This window comes from Chanos chanos, chromosome 3, assembly GCF_902362185.1.
Source record: "Chanos chanos chromosome 3, fChaCha1.1, whole genome shotgun sequence".
Lineage (NCBI taxonomy): Eukaryota > Metazoa > Chordata > Actinopteri > Gonorynchiformes > Chanidae > Chanos > Chanos chanos.
Genome location: NC_044497.1, coordinates 28837427 through 28859494, shown reverse-complemented (window position 1 = coordinate 28859494; position 22068 = coordinate 28837427). Strand labels below are relative to the sequence as shown.

The window sequence follows — 22068 nt, the reverse complement described above, 5'->3', positions numbered from 1 at the left end:
CTACTGGTCACCCCGTTGTGCTGTGGGGTCTGTCTTACTCAGGCAGTCTTTGAGTCCGTCCTTCAGCTCAGCCAGCTGATGAGAATGACTGGTCAGTGTGCCATTTACCCGCAAGAGGAAGCTGTCTGAGTACCTCTCCAACTCATTTCGGATTCTCTCCAGGTCATCCGCCAGCTCACCCAGGCTGCTGCACTGGCCCTCCACCTGAGCCACGCGGCTCTCCACTCCCATCACCTCCCTTTGCACCCCCAACGCAGTGCTCCGACAGCCCTGGAGCTCTCCAGCCAGCCTACGCCTCAAGCTTTGGAGCTCCCCCTTCAGTTGGATGAGTCTGCGTTCCCCAGCCCCAAGCATGGAGGCCTGTTGGCCCACCAGCTCCGTGATGCCCTGGATCTGGTTGGCCAGCTGATGCTCTCGTTGTTGCCAGGTAGAGTTGGCGTGACCCATCTCTCGAGCAAACAGGCTGACGGAGTCACGGAGGCCCTTAAGGGTACGGTTTACGGAGTTTACGTTGACTTTGAGCAACGTTATCTCTCCGTGGATAGATTCGGATTCACCTTCTTCGGACAATCGGGTGAGCAGACCCTGTAGTGTGCCATTCAGTTGATCCAGCATGCCACTGTGGACATCCAGGCGATTAGACACTTTCTTCTCCACGTCTTGACATTGGTCCATCCCCGACTGGAGAAGCTCACCATCGGCTGTTGGAGAGGGTGAACAGGATGAGGTGCAGAGGAGCTCCAGATCGGTCAGCTGTTTCTGTACGCCATCCAAGTCAGCCTCCACCCGCCGACGTACATTCTCGATCTCTGTTTCCAGAGCAGGCACCACATGGCCCTCCAGGAGGGCTGGAGCAGTGGCATTGCTCAGTTCCTCCACAGCAACAAACAGTCGCTCCTCAAGGGTCCTTAGCTTTTCATCAATCAGAGCCTTAAATCCATCCAGAGAGTCTAGATCCTCTGGGCCACGCCCATCCGTGGCGTTGATCCTCCCCTCCACGTCCACGAGCCGTGTGTCCAGCAGGGTCTCCACGTGGAGGGTCTGGTCACTCAAGGCTACCTGTAGCTGCCTCTGGGACTCGGTCAAACCTTTAACAGACTCCTCCAGCAGCAGCACACGCTGGGAAAGGCTGTTGACTTGGCCGCAGCAACTGTCGGTCAGAGTCAGACCCTGAATCTGAGCCTGCAGATCACCTAGCTCCTTCCTCAGACCCGTTTCTCTTCCATCCAGAGACTGTTGCATCTGTTCCTGACCAGTCATGTGCTCCTTATGGCAATGCTCCTGCACCTGCAGGACCAGAACACAGTCATTCATTCATAGTAAAAACTACACAGACAAAAAAAAACAAAGTTTGCGGATACTTCACAGTAGACAGCATTCCAGTAAACAGTTTTCACCTTCAGCACTGACAGACAGCTATAATGAACATGAAAGTAGACGAATTCTAATTATGTACACAAGTTCAGACCAACTGTATTTATCGCATGGATCAAAGATGTCTTTTAGTATGTGCAAAGACAGAATTTCTGTATAATTGTTGGGAAAAAAACAACTTCCCCTCACTTGTGGACTCTGTCCATTATTATTTTTATACTACGCACTACTTTCTCATAAGGAACAAGCTTAGTAAGAAGAGGATGTAAATTTTTTTTTGCCTGCCCTACCTGACCAATGCGTTCATCACAGTGGCTCTCAAGACCAGTCATCCTCTTTTCAAAGCCATCCAGTATCTCTGCTTTCACTCCAGCCAGCCTGTTGTCCAGCATCTCCTCCAGAACTTTGGGGTTGACACCTCCAGGCACGGGCCGCCCCAAAGCCACCTCCATCAGCCTCTTCAGCTGACCATCATGGCCCAGCACCATGCCCTGGATCTCATCCAGCATGTCGCTCTTCACTCTCAGCTCATCCTTCACCTCTGTCACTTTCCCCACCAGCTCTCCAAACCCAGGGAAGCCATCAGCCCCGTCCAGACCGCTTGGTGTACCTTCAGGGATCAACCCGAAGCCCACGGAGGAGTCAGGGAGACGGGGGACGCCACTGAGGAGCGAAGTTAGCATCTTGTTGGTGTCCTCACGTAAGGAGACGCGTAGACGATCCTCCAGACCAGCAACCATCCCATTCAGGGTCTCCAGACTCTGAGACAGCCTCCTGAGGTCCTCCTCCATCCGATCTAAACGTTCCCCTGATATTCCAGGTTTAGGACCTGCAGGAAAAGAGGAGGAACGGTTTAATATTATATAATGTAAGAGAAGAGAGGAGGATGATGGAGATGATGGGCAGCATGGGATAAAAAAAAGAGTAGAGGAGCAGGAGAATGAAAAGGGAGCTTTATCTACAATTCTGGCCATCAGTAATGTACTTCATATATTTCTCCATTCAAAAATATTTTTTCATCACAGCTAAGGTTACAGCTAGGGTTAGCACAAGTAATCAAATCATGCTTCCTGAACAGATTGCATGAGTGGATAATCTTTGGCTCACCATAATTAAATTTTGGGCCACCGGATGGAAATTGGCCAGTGGGGATAGGTTTGTGGTCAGGAAAAGGCTTGCCCGGTTCCAGGTTCCCTCCGGGGATAAATCTGTGATCTGGAGGCACCTTGGGGTGGCCCCGAGGGAAGCCCTTCATTCCCAGCCTGGGAAGAGCACCTTTGAAAGGAGGCATCATGGTATCTGGGAGTGAGGTGGGCCCATCAAAACAGTTTTCTCCAGCATAACCAGGGCAACAACGCCACTCCAGCTCAGTGACAGTCTTGTAGCCCACTTTGTACGTGGGTTTGTGGAAGGTGCGATACCTGTTCAGACAGAGAAGGGCATTTGATGTCAATGATATGATGTATGTGGAGCCTGCTCATCATTATCTATTTATTCTTATATGAGGCAATGACGGGATTACATCTCTGAGGGGGCATTAGGAGATTTTGTGTGGATTAGGGGATTTCAAGAGAGATTACGAGATTATAGGAGTTTGTGGAATGAGAGATGCTCATGGTCAGATGTCCTCTAGACTTTCGCCTTTTCATGACACCAGCCTCAAAATCCACTTCCCAGGTTTAAAAGGAATATACACACCCAGTCCTGTCTCATTTGAAGCTGAAATTTGATGATGGTGTTTTTTTACTTTGCTTTTTTTATCACATCACTAAGCCTGACTCATTATAGGGAGAGCCTTAGATGTAGATGCGCACCTGAGATCAATGCCAAATGTGATGGTTTATGATCTCTTTGAAAACTGAGATTACATAATTTGTCTGCACTGTCTTGATATAAATCCGCAGACATTTTTTTCTTTTTTTCCAAGGAAGAATGGTGTGATGGTGACAAACTCAATTGTTGTCAAATGTTGACAAACAAGATGCATTTAAAAAGAAACTATGTACAATTGAAATACTAACTTGATTGCTAACACAACATGCATTTTCTCTCAGTATAAGGTTTTGTACCACAAGAGGGCAGCACTGCTACACAAAGCTGTGTAGCACATAATTTCAACTCAGCAAAACTTTCTACAAAAGAAACACATCCTTAAATATTCATTGATGAAAATCATTCAGAAAAAATATACATTGAAAACGAATGAACTTCAGTTTGTTGATTTTCATATGTTATATCCACCCATGTAGGGTTGAATTATGATGTTATTCTCCCCATTATTATCTTATTATCAGACAGGCACTGTTGGTCTTACAGTTGAGGGCAAATATGTATTTGTAAATATACTGTAAGCTTTAACGGGCCATGTGGGGACCCACATCAGGTTTTCACATGTACAATGGACATTATTTCACTTTTGTTTTACTTGTTCTACTTCTTTCTGTTGTTATTGTTTTCTTCTCTTGTTTAGTACTTACGTGAGAACTGGGCATTTCTGTCCCCATACGCATTTAGTGGTGTATTCTGCTTTGACGTAAGTAGCCATCCCATCTTGCATTGTGCAAGAGATGTTCTTCTGGACAACATAGGCACAGTAGTTTCTGTTAGAGGGAGAGAGAGAAAGAGAGACAGATGGAGTAAGAGTCAGACAGACATGACAGAGGGAGTGAAGAAAAGAACAGTGAATAACAGGAAGTCCATCAGAAGCCTAGCCAATAAATGGCCCTGATGGGATTGTGCCTCACAGCCTGTGTTAAATGAGACAGATCTAAATACACAGCTGTGCTTCACAAGGAACATTTCAAATAGGGTTCCGCCAATGCCGCCTCTGTCCAACGCAGCCTTCATTCTGTCCCCTGCGACTTTCCCAAAACAGATTAACTCATATTCTTAATCTGAAGTGCAACTATAGCAACTGCTCAACATTACTTGGCTTTGGTACTCATAAAACCATGCATGTTTCCGAGACGTTGCTGAAATTTCAAACTGGACGAGCAGCACGTCTGATGTGCTGAAACCCCCTGTTTTGAGTAAAAGAAACAAAATAAAAGTTTAGATTTTCTTTTGACAGAAAAATGTCAAACATTCTGCAAGCGTGCACATCTGGCAAATAGAACGCACGCTGAGGTGAGACGCTTCAGATTCTGAATCACCACTCATTGTCAGGAACCTCTGGTCAGTTTTGGTAAACTTTACCCTTCTTTATTTACCGAGCACTTATGAGTCACCCTGGGGAGTTGGCTTGTGACAGAGCTCCTTTCATTCAGCTCTCATGACATGACCCGGTGCCAATGTGTCAAACCAGAGCCAAGTACTCATATGAGTTATAACCCAATCTGGCCATTCATCAAGACACTACAGGTCACATATCTGTGACAAATCAATGGTTTATGACGCAGAGGGAATGAAAAAAAAAAACAGTCACCTCTCACTGAAACTGACAGCACCAAAATATGACTTCTGACATCTGTAAGCTGTTCAACTCATTTAACCTGTCAGTACCCATGAAATAACCTCTTGTATAGTTTCACTCACCGGTGATAACTGTATCATTGTGAGGTGTAAGTTATCCATCTCAGAGAGTAAAGAGAAGCATGACACTATTACTGGGTTTTAAAATAATGTAGTAAGCCCTGAGTGGCCCTCATTCGTGCGATTTCCTAACCATAAATCTAGACTTTATCAGCATTATAAATGAACTTTACAATCTGCTGTCTGTTTCATTTGGGAGACTTGCTACTTGATTTTCCTGTATGGGATGTAAGTGATTGACAGCTGAATGAGTTAGTATACAAGGTGGGGGTGGGGCCAAAGGAGAGAAAAACAGACTATTGTTTGTCATGTGCACATGTGGGAAACATGAGTGACTTTTCCCACTCAAACAAAGCTCTGCGTTAAGGTGTCCAGATGTTTAACACAAAGACTGTCAACCAGCCCCCCCCCCACCCCTCCTCACATTCCCACCCCCTCCTTCTACCCCATTCCCGTTCAAAACACGTCTGCCAATGACATTTGGATTTTTGCGTGTGATATTTAATACGAGCAGGTGTCTGGAGCAATGATGGGAACCGCAGAACAGAGACGACTCAATGAAAGTTAAACTACACTCCCTCTCACTCCCCCTCTGTCTCTCTAAGCCTAAATCCAGTCTTGCAGTATGCTATTACACAGAACGTCAGTCGAACACAGAAAGACAAATTAACACGTTGTCAGGATTTTTAAGAGAAGAAGGAAACTCCCTGAGTGGGTCTGAGCTCTGTTTAGAGGATCACAGAAGACACGTTAGGAACACAAACACGGCCAAGGACCTCCCAACCACCAGTGAGACCACACAGCATGAGCTTAGAGACCATAAAACAATGTGTGACAATGTGAGACAATATGTGAGACAATATGTGAGAATGTAAGTGTGGGTTTGAGTGTGTGTGTGTGTGTGTGTGTGTGTGTGTGTGTGTGTGTGTGTGTGTGTGTGTGTGTGCGCATCTGCTTTGGAGTGGGTGGTAGAGATGTTTTTCAGCTGTGGTTCTTCAAAGGATGAATTGCTTTGGCAGTGGGGAAAAAAAGCACAGGTCACTGTTATAATTCCCCTGATCGCTGGTACTACTGAAACAGATGAGAGGCATCAGTCTACACCAAACAGACTATTCCAACCCCTCATCTTACCCCTTTCACACAAGGTGTGGAAAACACTACACACTTCTCTGGGCCTTCTAACACTCTCATCCAAAACATTAGCATTTTTCTCTCTTAGCTTCTCTCGGCTCTGTTCCTACTGTAAATATTTTCAGGATTGCGTTACGGTCACCAAATCTCCTTTGACTGTCCCAAGAGTAAAAGAAAATTTCTTCAAATATTTTTTCAAGATACACCTCCCAGTCTGTTATTCACACAAACAGCTCACCTTATTCTCTATCGTCCATTTTCTTTTCTCTCTCTCTCTCTCTGTCTCTCTCTCTCATTCTACATATCTCACTCCTTTCTTCTCTTCAACAGAAACTGCACTGGTAACATTAAGGCACTGATAGTTTCACCTGTGGTGGTCCATAATGTAACCTGGATGACTGATTGCTGAGAGAGAACAGAGAGGGTCTACTCTAAGCCAGTATAGCTCTTTAGCTCTGTCAGGATTTGTCTTGGGATTTTAATGATGCCATTTGTGCATTCTTTGAATTTTTTTTTAAATGGCCATCCAGTCATGAGAGATTGACAGGGCACTGGTAGGTTACACTGAGATTCAAAGGAGTACAGACATGCTGTCATCCCTGCCTTTCTCTCTCTCCTCTCCCACTCTCTCTCTCTCTCTTCCTCTCTCTCTCTCGTTCTCTCTCTCTCTCTCTTCCTCTCTCTCTCTCTCTCTCTCTCTCTCTCTCTCTCTCTCTCTCTCTCTTCCTCTCTCTCTCTCTCTCTCTCTCTCTCTCAGGCCAAGGCCAGGTCAGCAGGCTTGCTCTAGTGTGGATCATTACTGTCAATATAAATACAGAAGCTATGGTATGGACCCCTGGAATGAGTGACTTTTTCAGGGCCATTAGACAGAAAGAGGAGCCTCTTCACTCATGGAAAACGATCCTTGTCTGGACCAAGCTTAGATCTGCTTAAAACATAAATACAGAATTACAGCACCAGACCAGCTCTGATGGCTTTTCAGAAATGCATGGCAGTAAAAAGAGACTTTTGATGTAAAGTATGGTTACCATACCGCTCTGTTTTTAGTCATAAATTAACTGAGATCATGAACATTGTACTGTCAGAGAACTGTGCAGCCTGCGCATTGAGCTGTCTAAAACAACAGAGGGAGTATCCGTTTGACAAAAAAAAGCTTTCCTTATCTGAAAATAAAACATAAATAATGGCTAGGCATTTAAATATGCTTGAATCTTAATGTTACGCATTGAGAGATTAATCATGTAAATACTCATTTCAGTTTGCTTTATTCTTATTGTGTAAGTAAAATTAAATTGATTTTTTTGTGCAGCCCGGCTGCAATACAGTAAGGTGAAAAAAAATAGGTTTACTAAGTCTAAAATAAATTGAGTAAAGACTAGGATAAAACACACAATATAAGTTACACAAATTAAACTAAACAGAGTGATTAAAGTTGACAGAGCAATTAAACACGCGTTCAAAAAATTCTTCTCAACAGGGCAAAGAAAAGACTAAGGCCTTGTTTATTTATAGAGTTACCTTAGCTGGTACAGCGATTCAACAATCTCTCTTTATACATAATTCTTTGTGGCTGTCATCTGCCCTCTTTACGTACAGTATGCCATACAGGATAAATATACCGCCCATCTGTCTCTGAATAAGTGCATCAAATTGGCCTATTTAGTGAGCTTAGGGGAAAAATGTAATGGATGCTCAATGAACGGCTGCACAGGTCTGTTAAGACAATCTGCACAATGTCAAATCATGTTTACCTCAATTAGGTCGTATTAGCCCCCTTTTTTCCTTGTAATCTGAGCTGGACAGTTCTCTGAGTGTAGAAATGTAACCCGCGTAATTTGTACTAGCGTGTCGGTTCACATGACGTTTCGCAGTTACAATGCCATTCTCCGTGACTTTCACACGGCTGTCAGCGGGAACCGTTCGTCATAATTACATGTTTCAGAGAGCAGTTACTCTCCCTTAGGAGGACTGAGAGAAATGAATGGGCTTTACAATGACCTAACCTTTAGGGTTCAACAGGTCTCCGGTGACCTTTACAGACACGCACTCCCTAAAAGCCGACTTGCAACCTTTAGCCCCCCTCTCCAGACTGTAACTGCTGACCAATCCTGAGGCAACGTGCAGAAATGTCTTTCACGTGCAGACACGGTGTACTCCTGTGGAGCCACTGGAAAAGCAGAGAACAGTGGTGAGTCATTTCCCCCATTGGCAGTATGTGATCAGATCTATGAGCGAAACAACTGCCAGACTTTTTGGAAATGACTTTGTCTCATGGGCTATTTATTTGTTTTACATCCACAAGGTGCTGCCTCTCTTTCTCTCCGATGTCATTCTGCTTCAATACATGAGGAAGGGCTGTTAATCCACTAATGAATGAAACTTTAAATAAATAAATAAATAACAGGACTTCACAAACAATGTGATCCAGTTCCTTGCTATAAAATTCAAGAAAACACAACACAGCACTACCAAGACTAACACTGTTAAGTTCAAATTGACAGAGAAGTGAGCAAATTGCTCTGCCACGACATGACAAGGAAGGCAACTGTCTGAAACTTTCGTGTTTTTCGTGGACAGTCGCCCAGGTAAGATATTCAAATGCTCAAAGCCAAAAGCAAATCTTATCCCATCTTTCCCCCCTTTTATCTATATGTGATATGCGTGTAAGACCTTTTATTCTTTATCGCTGTAGACTTATTGTGCACAATGGTAAAAAAAAAAGTCTTTCCACGCAATTCATATACAGACGTTAAAAACCGACTTTATAGATATAGAGAGATGAAATGGGATCAGGGGAATCTGTAGTAGGTACAGCTGTGAACATGAGGGCTTTAAATGGTCTGCGTCTTGGGGTGAGATTCAATTTTTGGCCACTATAGTCCACACAGTTTGCCATGAGTCTTGTGCTGACTGAAGAATCCCTACCGGAAGGGCCCATAAAAAACTGAAAGTGCATCTATCCAACCAATAGCTGAACTAAATGACATTTCTACTGTATCATAATCTTTGTATCATATTTTCTCACATGAATTCCGGATGACTTTTAGACAAACGGTTTAACGCCCGACGCGAAACCAATCATTTGCTGCCAATCCACTGAAATCCCTTAGACAGCAAGTTGCCTTTCCAACACTACTTACCTGAAGTTTCCCTGAGCTCCACTCAAGCCAAGGTAACGTTGTGACCCCACTGTTAAAAGGCACCTAGTAACACTCACACATATAACGGACAAACTCATACAAAAGCTCTATGGGGCTAGCTGGGTCAAAGTTTATGGATCAGTCTTAGGGTTAGGGTTAGGGTTAGGGTTATTTGTACTAAATAATGCAGAACTATGGCACTTGGAATCTAAACAAAGCATAAGACACTAACATTGATTAAGAAAAACATTATTTCAAATCTCTCTCACACATTTGTCTCTAATACAAACGTGCGAATATACGACGAAGCAGAATACACAAAGATGGCAAAACACAACACATCTTTCTGTATTGGGGGTCAGCGGGTTCACGAATGGCCCAGAGGAATTCCAACTGTAACTAAAGTGCAAAAAAAACCCCAAAAAAACATTAATCCAAATCTGCTGCGTCACATTTCCAACACTCAGCGTGTTTTGCATCAGTGATTTGTCTGTGCACACGCTGAATACGCAGATTGTGAAAGACAAAGGATTTAATAAAACATGGTTGGGTGTGGAATGTGTGCCTATAAGGGTAAAGCCCATCAAGTCAACCTGTCGCGCTGGGAGGAGTGAAGGAGAATCGCCATGGGGGCAGTGGCTGAGCAGCAGGTAGCTAGGGAGCTGTCCGGAAAGATCCAGCTCTAGGAGCAAGCCATGCAAAAGAAAGAGAAAAAAAAAAAAACAAGGAGAAAATAGGATAGGACTCAACTTGTGTGCTACAACGTACTTAAAACCGTATTAGCCTTGCGGATGCCGCACGTTTTTTGAGCTGTCCTATGATTGGTCTGTTTGAATGTTTTGAGGCAGAAAACCATGTTGCACACAAACAAAGACTGCCAGGGATTAATGCATTATTAACTAATTGCCTGGACAATGACTGTGCGGTAGGAATGCGTAGAGGAGCAGAGAGGAACGGAGAGAGAGAGAGAGATAGCAAAACAACAGCTCTATGCTGGCACCGCATCCGTTTACACATTCTTCTTGTCACTGTCCGTAATGTGAATGCAGTTGTTACAGTCTACGTCTACATGCAATGTGTTTGATTAGTGATTACGTTTAGTGAAATGAACCACAAGTCATTGCCTAAGTCAGGATTCAACCCACAATATCCAGGATACCAACTGAGTCCTCCACCTCTCTCTGACTTCTTAACGCACGACTACCTCAATTCATTGGCTAAATGTGAGCACAAAGCTCTCTTTCATTTCGAAGAATGTATAATTGGTGAGAATTAAGCACCCTTCAATATTTCTTCCTTTATGATTATCTTCCCGCATTGCTGTGGTTTGTGTTACAAGTGTTTTGGAACTGTATGGTTAAGGACCAATGATAGCAATGATAGAAAGGCTTTGCGTCACTAGAGGATTTTTTAAACTGAAACAAAATGCAAACTGCAAGTAATATATCTGCCCGATCTCTCACAAGCCCACTGATTTACATCATCAGACCTTCTCTCTGCCTTTCCTTTTTGGAAACAGAGTGCTCCTGGGATCTGATGATGGAAAGCACGTTTCTTTACTAATGTTCATGCTGAGTTGATGTTTACTTACTTGTGGCGATTCATAGGCTTTCCAGGATTGTAGTTAGGACTGGATCCAGATTTGAAGAGGTTGTATCTGTGACTTCCATAGAAAGGGGTTCCATAGAAAGTTCCTTTGGCATCAACTAAAGACAAAATCACCCCAAATATAACTGGCTGTAAAGCCACTACCATGAGTGCTGTCCTCATCTTTTAACTGACAGGAGAAAAACCACTGAAAAAACTCTCACCGAAAAACCATAAAGCTTAAGAGGAGAAGGACTGATGAAGCGAAAGGGAGAACAAAAAAAAAGAGGAAAAATGAAAAAGCTGTACTTTAAGGTCCTGTGGTCAAGAAGTTTGTTTTTCTTGTTGAGTCCCCAGAGGTCTCTGAAGTGTTGAGTCCTTCAGTTGGTCGTAAAGAAGACCTGAAGTCTAAACATCTGCTCTGGCATCATCCTTCCCCCTCGAAACCCCAGCAGTCCTTTAAGAAGGAGTATAGAAGGAGAAACATAGAAGAAGAGGGGGAAGAGCTGGGTAGAGAAGGAGAAGAGATTGGGAGGGGGAGAATGCAAAGGTGTAATGGGGAAGATAGAAGGAGAGAGACAGAGATAGAGAGAGAAACAGAGAGACAGAGGGAGAGATAGAGAAAGACAGAGAGGGAGAGAGAAAGACAGAGATAGAGATAGAGAGAGAGAATCAAAAACAAAGTGGCAGTTGAAAGACCACAGCTACATGTACCACTGCAGCTGGTGGCTGAATAGCCCTGCAGTCTGGGCTCTCTGGACCAACTGTGGTTTTGCCTGTGAGCAGCAGCCTTCTACAGTCTTCTGAAAGGGGGGCAGGCAGCCAGTGCTGGCACATTTGCATATCCCTCCCCAGCCTCTGCCTTGAAATGTAATCCAAAAGGGGACACCAGAGGGAAACAAGCCCCCCTCTTTCTCTCTCTCTCTTACTTTTACTCTCTCTCTCTCTCTCTCTCTCTCTCTCTCTCTCTCTCTCTGTTCTTTCTCTAATCTTACAAAAAGAAATAACTATGGACTGTCACCCCCCCTACCCTCCAAAGGCACTCAAAGAAATTTCCTCCTGCCCTGTCCCATATTAACAGAGGTGCAGTTTCCATCCATCTATATTCATTTTTATTTTTTACTTCTCTCTCTCTCTCCCTCTCTCTCTCTCTCTCTCTCTCTCTCTCTTTCTCCCTCTCTCTCTCTCTCTGTCTCTCTCTTTCTGTCTCTCTCTCTTTCTCAAAGAACTGAACATTTATCAGCGTAACAGCAGCAAGGAGTTGCGATTATAGCATCAGCTGTGAGCGTGCTGAGACAATGAGCTGACTCCTCAGCATCCCTGAGGCTGAGTAACTACGCCACTCCTGACCTCTGACCTTTAACTCTTTTCTCATGTCTGCGCATTCATAAAAATTCCCCTGTGTATCACTCTGAGGTCAACTGATGACTCTCTTGGAGATACCAAAGATAGGATACCGAGGAACTTTGACTGTGGACTAACTCACTTCAGACATAAATACGGTTGAAGAGAAGAGGTCATCCAGCCAATGAAGAAACACTCAAACACCCAGAAATTTGTGTGAAGCATGATCAAGAAGCAAAAGTTTATCACAGTATTACCTTCATGTAGACAGAGGAAAAGCCAAGTGTGTGGTGGGAGAACACAGTGTAGACACACACACTGAGGAGAAACTCACACCTGTTCACACAACAATTATCACCACACTGAGGACAAAAACAGCATTGACAGCATTAGGGGACAATGAAAGCATCTCTGTACCTTATCTTTCTTTACTAAACATTACTACCACTATCTAAAAGAAAAAGAAAAAAAAAGGATCAGTTGGGTCTAAGAATTTGGAAGATAGTTGCAGTTATCAGTCCACAGTGTTTGCTTGACCAACTAAGGAAAGCACATCTCAACTGGGTGAGCATACTCCACACTTTGCACAGTCCAATTGACTTTTGCATTTGCAGGTGATTGTTATAAACAAAGACGGCTGAGCTATCTGTACCATATGCCTCTATAGGCTCCTGTAGGTTTTTTTCAGGGCTGGCAGAGACATCCTACATATAAACAACAAGTCAGTTACGATCTCTCATCGAAAGTTATTGGCTTCTGGCCATGAAGCCAATCAAGAAACACTCAGACTCCCAGCATTGGTTCAGACAAGGTGGAGGTTACTCACAAACTGAACATTTGAAAGGCTATGTTGCGAGACTGCAGACAAGAGGTTGACTGTAAGTGCTATTTCTGAAGGACAACTGAACAGAGTCATCTTCTTCTACCTATCTCGTTTCCATCGCTCTTTAAGAGGAGTGACTACAAAGAAAGCAGACAAACTCTGAAAAGAGCCAAAGTGAGAAAAGGAAATAGGTTTTTCTCAAAGACGTGTCTTCTCTGGCACAAAAAGCTTTTAAAAGAGGTCTTTTTTTGGCAAGTATAGGAAAGAACTTCTCTGCAGTTTGGAAAGAACTTCACTGGAGCAGGTATTTGGTCTCCAGATGGGGAAAAAAAGTCATGGATCATATTTTTATATTCCTTTTCGAGTTGATCCAGGAGTATGGACTGCAGCTACTTTAATTCAGGGAACTTATAGATTTCATTTAATTTTTCATTTAATTGAATCCTCTGGCAGAACAGATGAAACAGATAAATGAATACTGCCGTACACAAATAAACAAGGCCTTAATAAACACATAATCCAAGCTGACTCAATATCTTGGTCTAATTATGTTTTCCTCTTCTTTTTTTCATTGTTGATAACTTTAATACAGTGCCTTGCATTCCTTTTTCTGACATGGACCACAAAACATCTGCGAACAGTTTCAGATAAGCACTTTTATCTATTCCGCAAAATAACTTCCATACATTCAAGGTAATCTCATGAGAAGAAAATGTGATTTTGCTAATATATTTGCTTGGCATTGCTCACCTCATGAAAAAAGTTAATTCTTTGCAGACATAAATACTTGTAAGTCTTAACACGGAGGAAACAGGTGGCCTTTGTTCTCTAACACACGGCACCAGGGGGCTACTTGAGGAAAGGAATTCGATTTGCTTCAGCTTCCAATGTCCAGGTTAATTATTTAGTTGATTTTTTTTCTCCTACTCAATTTCCCCCATGTTTAACCTGTTCTGCGCAAATTGCTTCAGCATGTCGAAATACGATTAGATAGTATCTGATATCAAAATAATCCTGAATTGAGTAACAGAAATCAGAGGCACACTGAGACTAATGCTATTTGTACTTTGGTAAATTGTCATTGTAATTTCGGCTGTTTCATCTCCAGACATCCAGTAGTGTTCAGTGTAGACTGATTAGCATGCTCTGATAGCGCATATCTGAGAAATTCAGGAGCTCTGGAGTGGGTCTGGTTGTGTAGTGAAAAAGTGATGAGTGATGTGTTTTAATGAAAAGCCCCACAGTGAAAACATCACACTGCACTGTTACATGACCAAACTGTAGCCATACACTTGACCCCGAGCCCCCCCCTCCTCTCTCATCTGCCCTTCTTCTCGTTTCTTTCCTGCCTTTTTATTGTCATTTATTGGGTGCAGTCACTGAGAAATGGACTGAGAGAGGATTCCAGAGAAATGTCATAAAGCGCTTAGTTAAAGGGACACAAGATTCATTCTCACAGAGGTGACCTGGGAAATGAACTGTTTTCAATAAAACCAGAGAGAATATTTCTCCAATATGGATTTCATATGGATGTAGAAAAACGCAGGCAAACGGTTTACTGCTCTGATGCTCTGATGCCCACACATGCAGGAAATCAACGCTTACCGTCAAAGAGAAGAAAAAAAGTCACTTGAGCGCGTAGTGAGCATTGTATTCAGTGGACAGGAGCGATTTACAGTCACACTATGACAGAAAATAATATTTCTGAGCCTTGAGTTATTTTGAAATATCAAAATAAAGATGTATCTCATTTCTAGAAAAAAAAAGGACCGTAACTGTTCTCATGAGAGTGGCCATTGGTGGCTTGACCTTAACATTAAAACAATAAACCTCAGCTATTAACATTTGACACCAGCTGTAAAAATCAGATCTCCCTCTTTAAGTCAGTCTCAATGGACATCAATAAATTACCCATGTTTTACCAGGAGTTCTGTCATTAAAAACTTTCGAATGATTTCCTGAGAGACAAATTAGGGGTATTTTGAATCAGAGTGTACTTTTGAAGGAAGGGGTGGGGGGGGTGGGGGTATAAATGACCGGTTTTGAGACAATTTAAAGTCGACCAGAGTTTTCCAACAAAGTTTTAAGAGATCATTACCTTGATTTTATCTTATTGTGTTTTTGTTTTGTTTGGGGGCTGTTGTTTTTTTTTTCTCGTCTATGACTGTCGCTGACTCACCAGGTTCTTATCTCATGTCACTCTTCATTCTTGTGGTTCAGGTATGTGCTCTTAATCAAGAACGCCAATTTTACTGCCACCTTTTAACCATTCACTGCAGACCTCCCAACGGGGTCCTGTGAGAACAGGGTATTTCACACAGCTTCACCGTGGCACGCTGACATCGATAGCCCTGCATCCCACGTCTCCTTATCCAAAGCACTAAATACCTTTGCGACTGGATTGTACACAAAACTCTTTGAGAAGGAGACCCTGAGAAACGAGACTAACACTCTCTTTAGTTCCCCACATAGATAAGGAATGTTTGGAGGCTTTGAGAATTAAACAGGTCCTCTGGGAGTGAGGTAAATAGTGGCAGTTCTAGGACAATGGACCAGGTCACTCTCTGGGCTATGGCATTTCACTGTTTGAGTCTGGTGACCTTTTTTTTTTTTTTTTTTTTTTTTTGGAGGGGTGGATGGTGTATGGTGGGGTAGGTTTTGTCAAAGCTTGTTTCACTCTTAATGATATATGCTGACTTCACACTTTTCCCAAACCCCAGCAAATGCTGGCACATACCTATAGTAAAGCCAGTAACTTTGATCCTATCTGAACACGTGGAATAAATCACTGTAATAAAGACACTGAAACAGGAATTAGACTAATAACTGATTCTTTATTCCATTTTATGTCCTCTCTGTTTGTTCACATTTTAGTGTGGGATGCAGTGAAATCACAGAGGCTCATTCATGCTTGTGTGTCCTTTCTGTGCTTTTCCAAAAGTTCTCCTTATGGAAATGTCAGGCACTGACTGTATTACTCTCAAGACAATAATAATAAGGATGGAAAATTAATCATAAGTCTTGTCCAGCAAATTACGTGGCACTGCAAAACACGTGAACACATACAGCAACACTGATGAAAGGAAAAACAAAACAAAACACTGTGGTTCTGATCTCTGAGGAGATGGAAGGGAGATCCCATGGACAAGGTAAAGATCTCTGCTAAAATAGTTTGTGCCTCTGCTAGACTCGTGGGATTGTTTAGTTGTACAGTTTGTAGTCCGTACATAACTACACTTCCCCTCATTAATCTACTGTCCCTCCTGCTATCACCACCTCACCACCAATCCATCCCAACCACACCCAAATCCAGGCCGAATCAAAACCTACATGTCCTGTTGTACTCTGGACACAAATTTGCCATCGTTAGAAGAGTAAACCATGTCCAAAAAAAAATTGCAATTAAATTTATTTTAATTATCAGCCAATTTGCTTGGGTCTTTTTTCTCTTAGTGCTTTCCCTTCAGCCATTAACCAGAGTGTTGTTTTGAGTCACTCAGCTTGCTCTTTTCTGTGTGTTTTCCCTGTTGCGTGCGAGCAAATTGAGCGGCATTGACCATACACTGTGCAGAAAGAGTGGCAGGTCTTTTCAGGACGCGTGGTGAGTGCAAAACAGCGGAGACTTTGTGTGGACATGCTAAATGCGCAGCCATCAGAGGAAAACAAAGTGTCCAACTCATTTGGGAATGAATTATGTTTATATCGTGCAGCTACATCCCCTCACATAAACGGAGGGATTAGCTACATGTTTTACTGTGAAAGTCGAGTTTGATGAAAGTCAGGCAATATGTGGCTCTAGCAAAAATTAATATAAGACAACAAATTTAAAGATCTAGAAGTCTGCACACCCTATTAGTGCTTGGTTCTAACTGCAGCTATGTATACATGAGACAGCGTGTGTCTGTAAGCTGTCTCTAGTGCAGTATTTCTGAGACAGCAGGGTTGTCCTAAGTAATTCATATGATGTTCAGGAGAATGAAGTCATAAAATAGTTGGCTACACGTTTGTCTAAGGCCACCGCGGTTTATGCCGGATGAGATTACATTGGATTTTTCAATCAAAGCTGTCTCTGTAGTTGTACAAACACGCAGATACACACATACACACACACACACAAAATATAAGCAATATAAACGCACTCCAGCCCCAGTGTGTACACTACTCTGCATCGATACCCACACACATGTTTTTAATTACCACCTCAAAACTCCCCTCTGTGATTACCCCACCTCTCTTCTCCAAAATACCCTGAGCACCCCTTCTTCATCTCACCCACGGCTCAAACATCAACCACTGCCCCACACACATGCCCCAAGACAATATTCCTCTTTATTTAACACATGAGCCCACGTTCCCCATACCTTGTCTGGTTATCAAATAAACCATGAGCCATCAAATGAGTTCTTTAAGCCATCCAAGGAAAAAAACACACCCAAAAAACGCTGTGTCTGTTTTCTCTACCATGAGCAGCTCTGGGTTAATATCTGTGTTTGCTTTCCTGAATATCTCAATGTACACATACTTATCATTTCCATTGTTTTCATAATTTTCATTTTGTTTGTGCCAGGCTCATGGTACAGAGGTCAGCTTGGAGAGAGAGAGAGAGGGAGAGAGAGAGACAGAGAGAGAGAGAGATGCCAGAAATATGAGGTGCGCTAAGATGCATGCAGGGGGAACAATGGAGCCTTGTTTTGCAAGCGGAGGTATGTTTGTGAGTTCTGCTTTCGAAAGCAATTAAAAGGGGTTTACTGGAGAGAACCTTTACTTATGGTCAGTGACGTGATCTCAGAGACCACTGCATTTTCAGATTTCACATTCAGGTACCTTCACAACATTTTTTTTTTAACTACCCAAGAGATTTCCAGAGGCTGATCAATGCACACCACATGGTGTATAAACAGTTGTGACTCTCATGAAACAGCACTTCTGACTGGTCCCTTGAGTTGTCACTCAAAAAAATTTTTTTTTAAAAAATGAAAAAATAATCTGACGAGCCTTGAACCTGTAGTGTGATGCGTTGTATTTTGACACTGACTAGAAAGTAGCAGATGTCGATCACAGTTAATGACCATAAAATTGCTTTGGGCGACTGACATAACCTCTTAAGCTTGCATTAACCTGTGGAGATTTTATTTTACTCCTCTTTTCCGCTGCATTTACTTCTCAATGACTTGATTATCCTCAAAAAGTAGTCCATGTTTCATTCTCTTCTTTCAGAGAAACTTGAGGAACTTCTGCAATATGACAAAGAAAAAGAAAAAAGAAAAAAAACACAAAAACATACCCCTAGGACAGCTCAGTTTAAGAGATCTGTTCCAAAACAGGGAGCATAGAGCTATGCCAACAGAATGTCAATGTTATTCCATCTTCCTGACAACAAACATCTCATGTGATGAATATTCTGAGGCCAAATATTATTTCACCCATACAGTAAAAATCCAACCAATCTTTCTGGTATAAGAAGGGTATGTTTTTTAATGCTCTTTTTTTTTTTTAAATGAATATCAAAACAGACTGACGTTTCTTATGATAACAGTGAATTTTCCACATACCTGCAGACACCAAAGAATTGCCTCATGACCTTCAAATGTGACCTCTGAACTGGGTTTGTTAGGATCAGAGACACAATAAGGTTATCGATGACCAACCAACAGAAGTCACATTTTAGCACAAGTACTGGTTAGAGAGCCTGAGACTGTACTACATTTTGATATTTGTTTGGTATTTGCTGTATTTTTCTTAAAACTTGGTTGAGTTTTTGAAGTTCATAATGTATAATGTCAAAAAAACAGCACATTAGGACTGGCAAATGTTTTTCTCCATCTCCAGTAGTCTTGGCCCTAGTGCTATCCAAAAATCACTTCTGCCTCTTACTTAAGTTAATCGTACCAAATTATGCAATCAAACTGAAACAAGGAACTCAACATTTCATCCAATAGCACATGTGCTATCCAGCCTAGATCTTATCAGCAGCTGTGCCTTAGACACACAATGGCTTTGTTTTGAGCTTTTGCTGCTTTTTTTTTTTTTGTAATTTCCAGTCCTGGGCCTTTAAGCGAGGCTATCATTTTTACAGCCTGCCACCAGATTCCAAAGGGTGCCTGAGACTCATCCAAGGTCGAAGAAACATCCTGAAAGTTGCTGCAGCTGAAGGAATGGTTTGTTCCACTGTCACTTTCCATTCAATGTGGTACAGTCTTCACATTACACTCACTGGCCAGTATATCAAGTATACCCTTACAATGTCAGAGCCTCTAGGACAGCCAGAATGATCTGTTACATGGATTCTACAAGGTATCAGAGATGGTTCGTGCAGGCCAGCAGCCCTGTGCTGCCAAAAGCCTGTTCCGTCTCACCCAAAAGATACACTGTTGAGTTGAGGTCAAGTTACTTCACAGGCCACTAAAGTTGAGTCAACTCACTGTCATGTTCCTGGAACCATTCTGAATGAATACATGCTTTGTGACATAGTGCATCAACCTGCTGGCAGTATTTATGAGACAAAAGGCAAACTGTAGCCTTGAATGGATGCACCTGGTTAGTGACAATGCTCAGATTTGAATGTCATTCAGTTACCAACAGATTTCATGTGCAAGGATAACATTCTCTACGCCAATACAACCCCACCAACAGCTTTTGCCATTGACATCAGGTAAAATTGGACTCTGTCATCAGCATGACACGACAGAAACCAAGATTCAACAGAACAACCAATGTTTTTCCACTCCTCAGTTCAATTCTTTGTTGGTGACAGCATGTCTACTTTAACTTGCTTTTTGTTTTTAGCTAAAGATGGTGTGCTACTGCAGCATGATTATGACAAGCCCCAAAGAGTTGTGTGTGCTCTGAGCTGCTCTTCTGCACATTGTTAGCCTGCGCTGTTATTTGCCTGTTTTGTGGCACGCCTGTTACCTTGCGCAATTCTTGCTATTCTCCTTCAAGCTCTCTCTCATTAAAAGGCTGTTTTGCACACACAGCTGCCACTAACTGGTTCTTTAATGTTTGTCACACCATTCTCAATTCTCAGACTCTGTGGGCACGATCGTTTTTTATGAATAGGTTGGTGTATCTAATAAAGTGGCCACTGAGGACATACAAGTATGGAAACATACCACAAGGACAACTTTCTTTAAACAATGACATGTTTCCTTCTTTCACAAAGAAAGTGTGTAAGGTTAAGTCTTACCATTTGAAACCGAGACAAAAACCAAACTTCCATCACTGAGTTAAAAGTGCATGGTTTTAGAACTTGGGTTGCGTGTATGTTTCCTTGACTACTGTCACTCTGTCTTCTCCATTGTAGATGTCCTCAAAGACTTGAAACCATGCCAAGGCAACTTAGACCATTTTGAGCTGAGAGCAGTCACTCGGAGTGCCACAACAACCAACCCAAGCAAGGTAATTCGGGGCACAAAGCTGGTACCATCTGGATGAAAAACAGCTCACTTGGCAGGTTCAGATTCTGGCATCTCTTCACAGAGACATCCACTGAATAGTATCTTCCAGTATGGATTCCAGACTTCTGTTTTCAAATCTGTCTTTTAAGCTAACCAATAAACAGGCATTTCATGGTACAAAGAGACTGCCAAGCAGAGAAGTAAAGGCAAGCAGGAGCAGGCAAACAGGAGCATATGTATGTACACCAAAGCAACTCTCATCAAATACACCTCAGTCTTACCCTGACTGTCAGCCTCGGGTTTGCTGGGAGAATGCTAAATTGGGGCTTTCCAAATTCAGTTGTAGAGATTAATTCCAAGTTCTACCCTCCAAACCCCTTCAATGGGGCCAGGGTTGGACACTAGCTGCCCAGAGAAAGGACTGAAGGACTGAATGTTCCAAGCTATACGGCTGAAAACTGAGATGGGGGCAGAAAAAGAGGAGTTCATGCCACCCACCTGCCTCCTCCACCCTACACTCCTGCGGCCATTCCCAACATGACATAATTTTATTAATTTAGGCTGACGTTAACTTACATAATTCCGTTAACTCAGACTTTGACTTTGATATAACACAGGTTTTTCGTGCAATATTTGTAACACGGACATTTGTTTGTTTTAGTTGGTTTCTTATCACAAGACACTTGCCAGCACAAACTAGGGCAATAAATGGTGGAATACCATAGCTCTTACATGTGTTTTCAAGGGAAGGTCTCTCATTATATTTGGAAAGTAGGAAATGGAACAGTCCTTGAGTTTAGATGGGTGACACTTAACTGCCCTCACCCGCCTTCATAAAATAATAAAAGGACAGTTGAGTGGTTTATCTGTTTCTCTTTTAAATAGTGTCTACCAAGTGTGAGCTACAGTATTTTATTACCCCTCATCGGCTGAAAACCACATTGTTTCAAAGCAAATGCTGGCAATCACTCTGGTATCTTTCACCGCTTTGCGATCTCAAACTTTCCTCACTGCAAGGACTTCAGCTGCCAAGTCAGGTGTCTGGGAAATTTATGAGCAGGGGTGCTGCAAACTGAAAAGATGTGGGGTGGGGGAGTAAGTCAAGAAGGCTTTCAATGCCTCCTCAAAGGATCATAATCAAAGGAGTGGAGGTCCCGTGATGTTTTTGGAAAGTTTAGAGCGAAAAGTATTGAAGAAGTATTTATGATGACAGCCTGAGGATCAAATCCCCAAAAGCTATCATTTTAGTCCTTCAACACACTGTACTTTCGGCTCTGCCACCTTGAGACAACAAACCAGAGGCATGTACAGAAGGACATGTTTAAAGCCCCTTAGAGTTTCAGAGAGGAAAAACGTCTCATGAAAATCATTAAAACAAATGGAGGGGAAGGAGGTTAGTATGGGGTTTTTCTCAGTTTCCTGTGGGGCACGCCTGTAAAGAGAACCTCATATGGGCCACACTCATGGCTCAAGCTTTCCTGGAATGCCAGGTTTACATACCTGGGGGAACACAGGCAGGAAGTCAAAGAGGAGATCACCAAACAGGCTATGAGCACCAGAGCAGAACCTCCAACTTAGAGGCAGGTGGAATTAGACTCAGGACCAGACGTGGTTATTACAGTGGCTCAGGTGTTTCACAAGTGATCTTCATTTTGTCACTATACCATGGTCCCTTTTCAAAGCCATCACTCCTTAGTCCATCCAACTAGGGGTTGAGGAGTACCTAAGTAGCATTGTGTAA

General features: G+C 42.6%; 1 protein-coding gene across 1 annotated transcript; it reads right to left on the bottom strand.

Annotated features, from left to right (window-relative positions):
* On the bottom strand, positions 1–10946 carry emilin3b (elastin microfibril interfacer 3b). Its single transcript, XM_030770055.1, has 5 exons — positions 10768–10946; positions 3852–3974; positions 2482–2795; positions 1665–2203; positions 1–1287 (listed from the first exon to the last, which is right to left on the bottom strand). Exons 1-5 carry the CDS (start codon positions 10944–10946, stop codon positions 1–3), a joined length of 2442 nt encoding a protein of 813 aa, XP_030625915.1.
* Positions 10947–22068: the final 11122 nt, after the last annotated feature.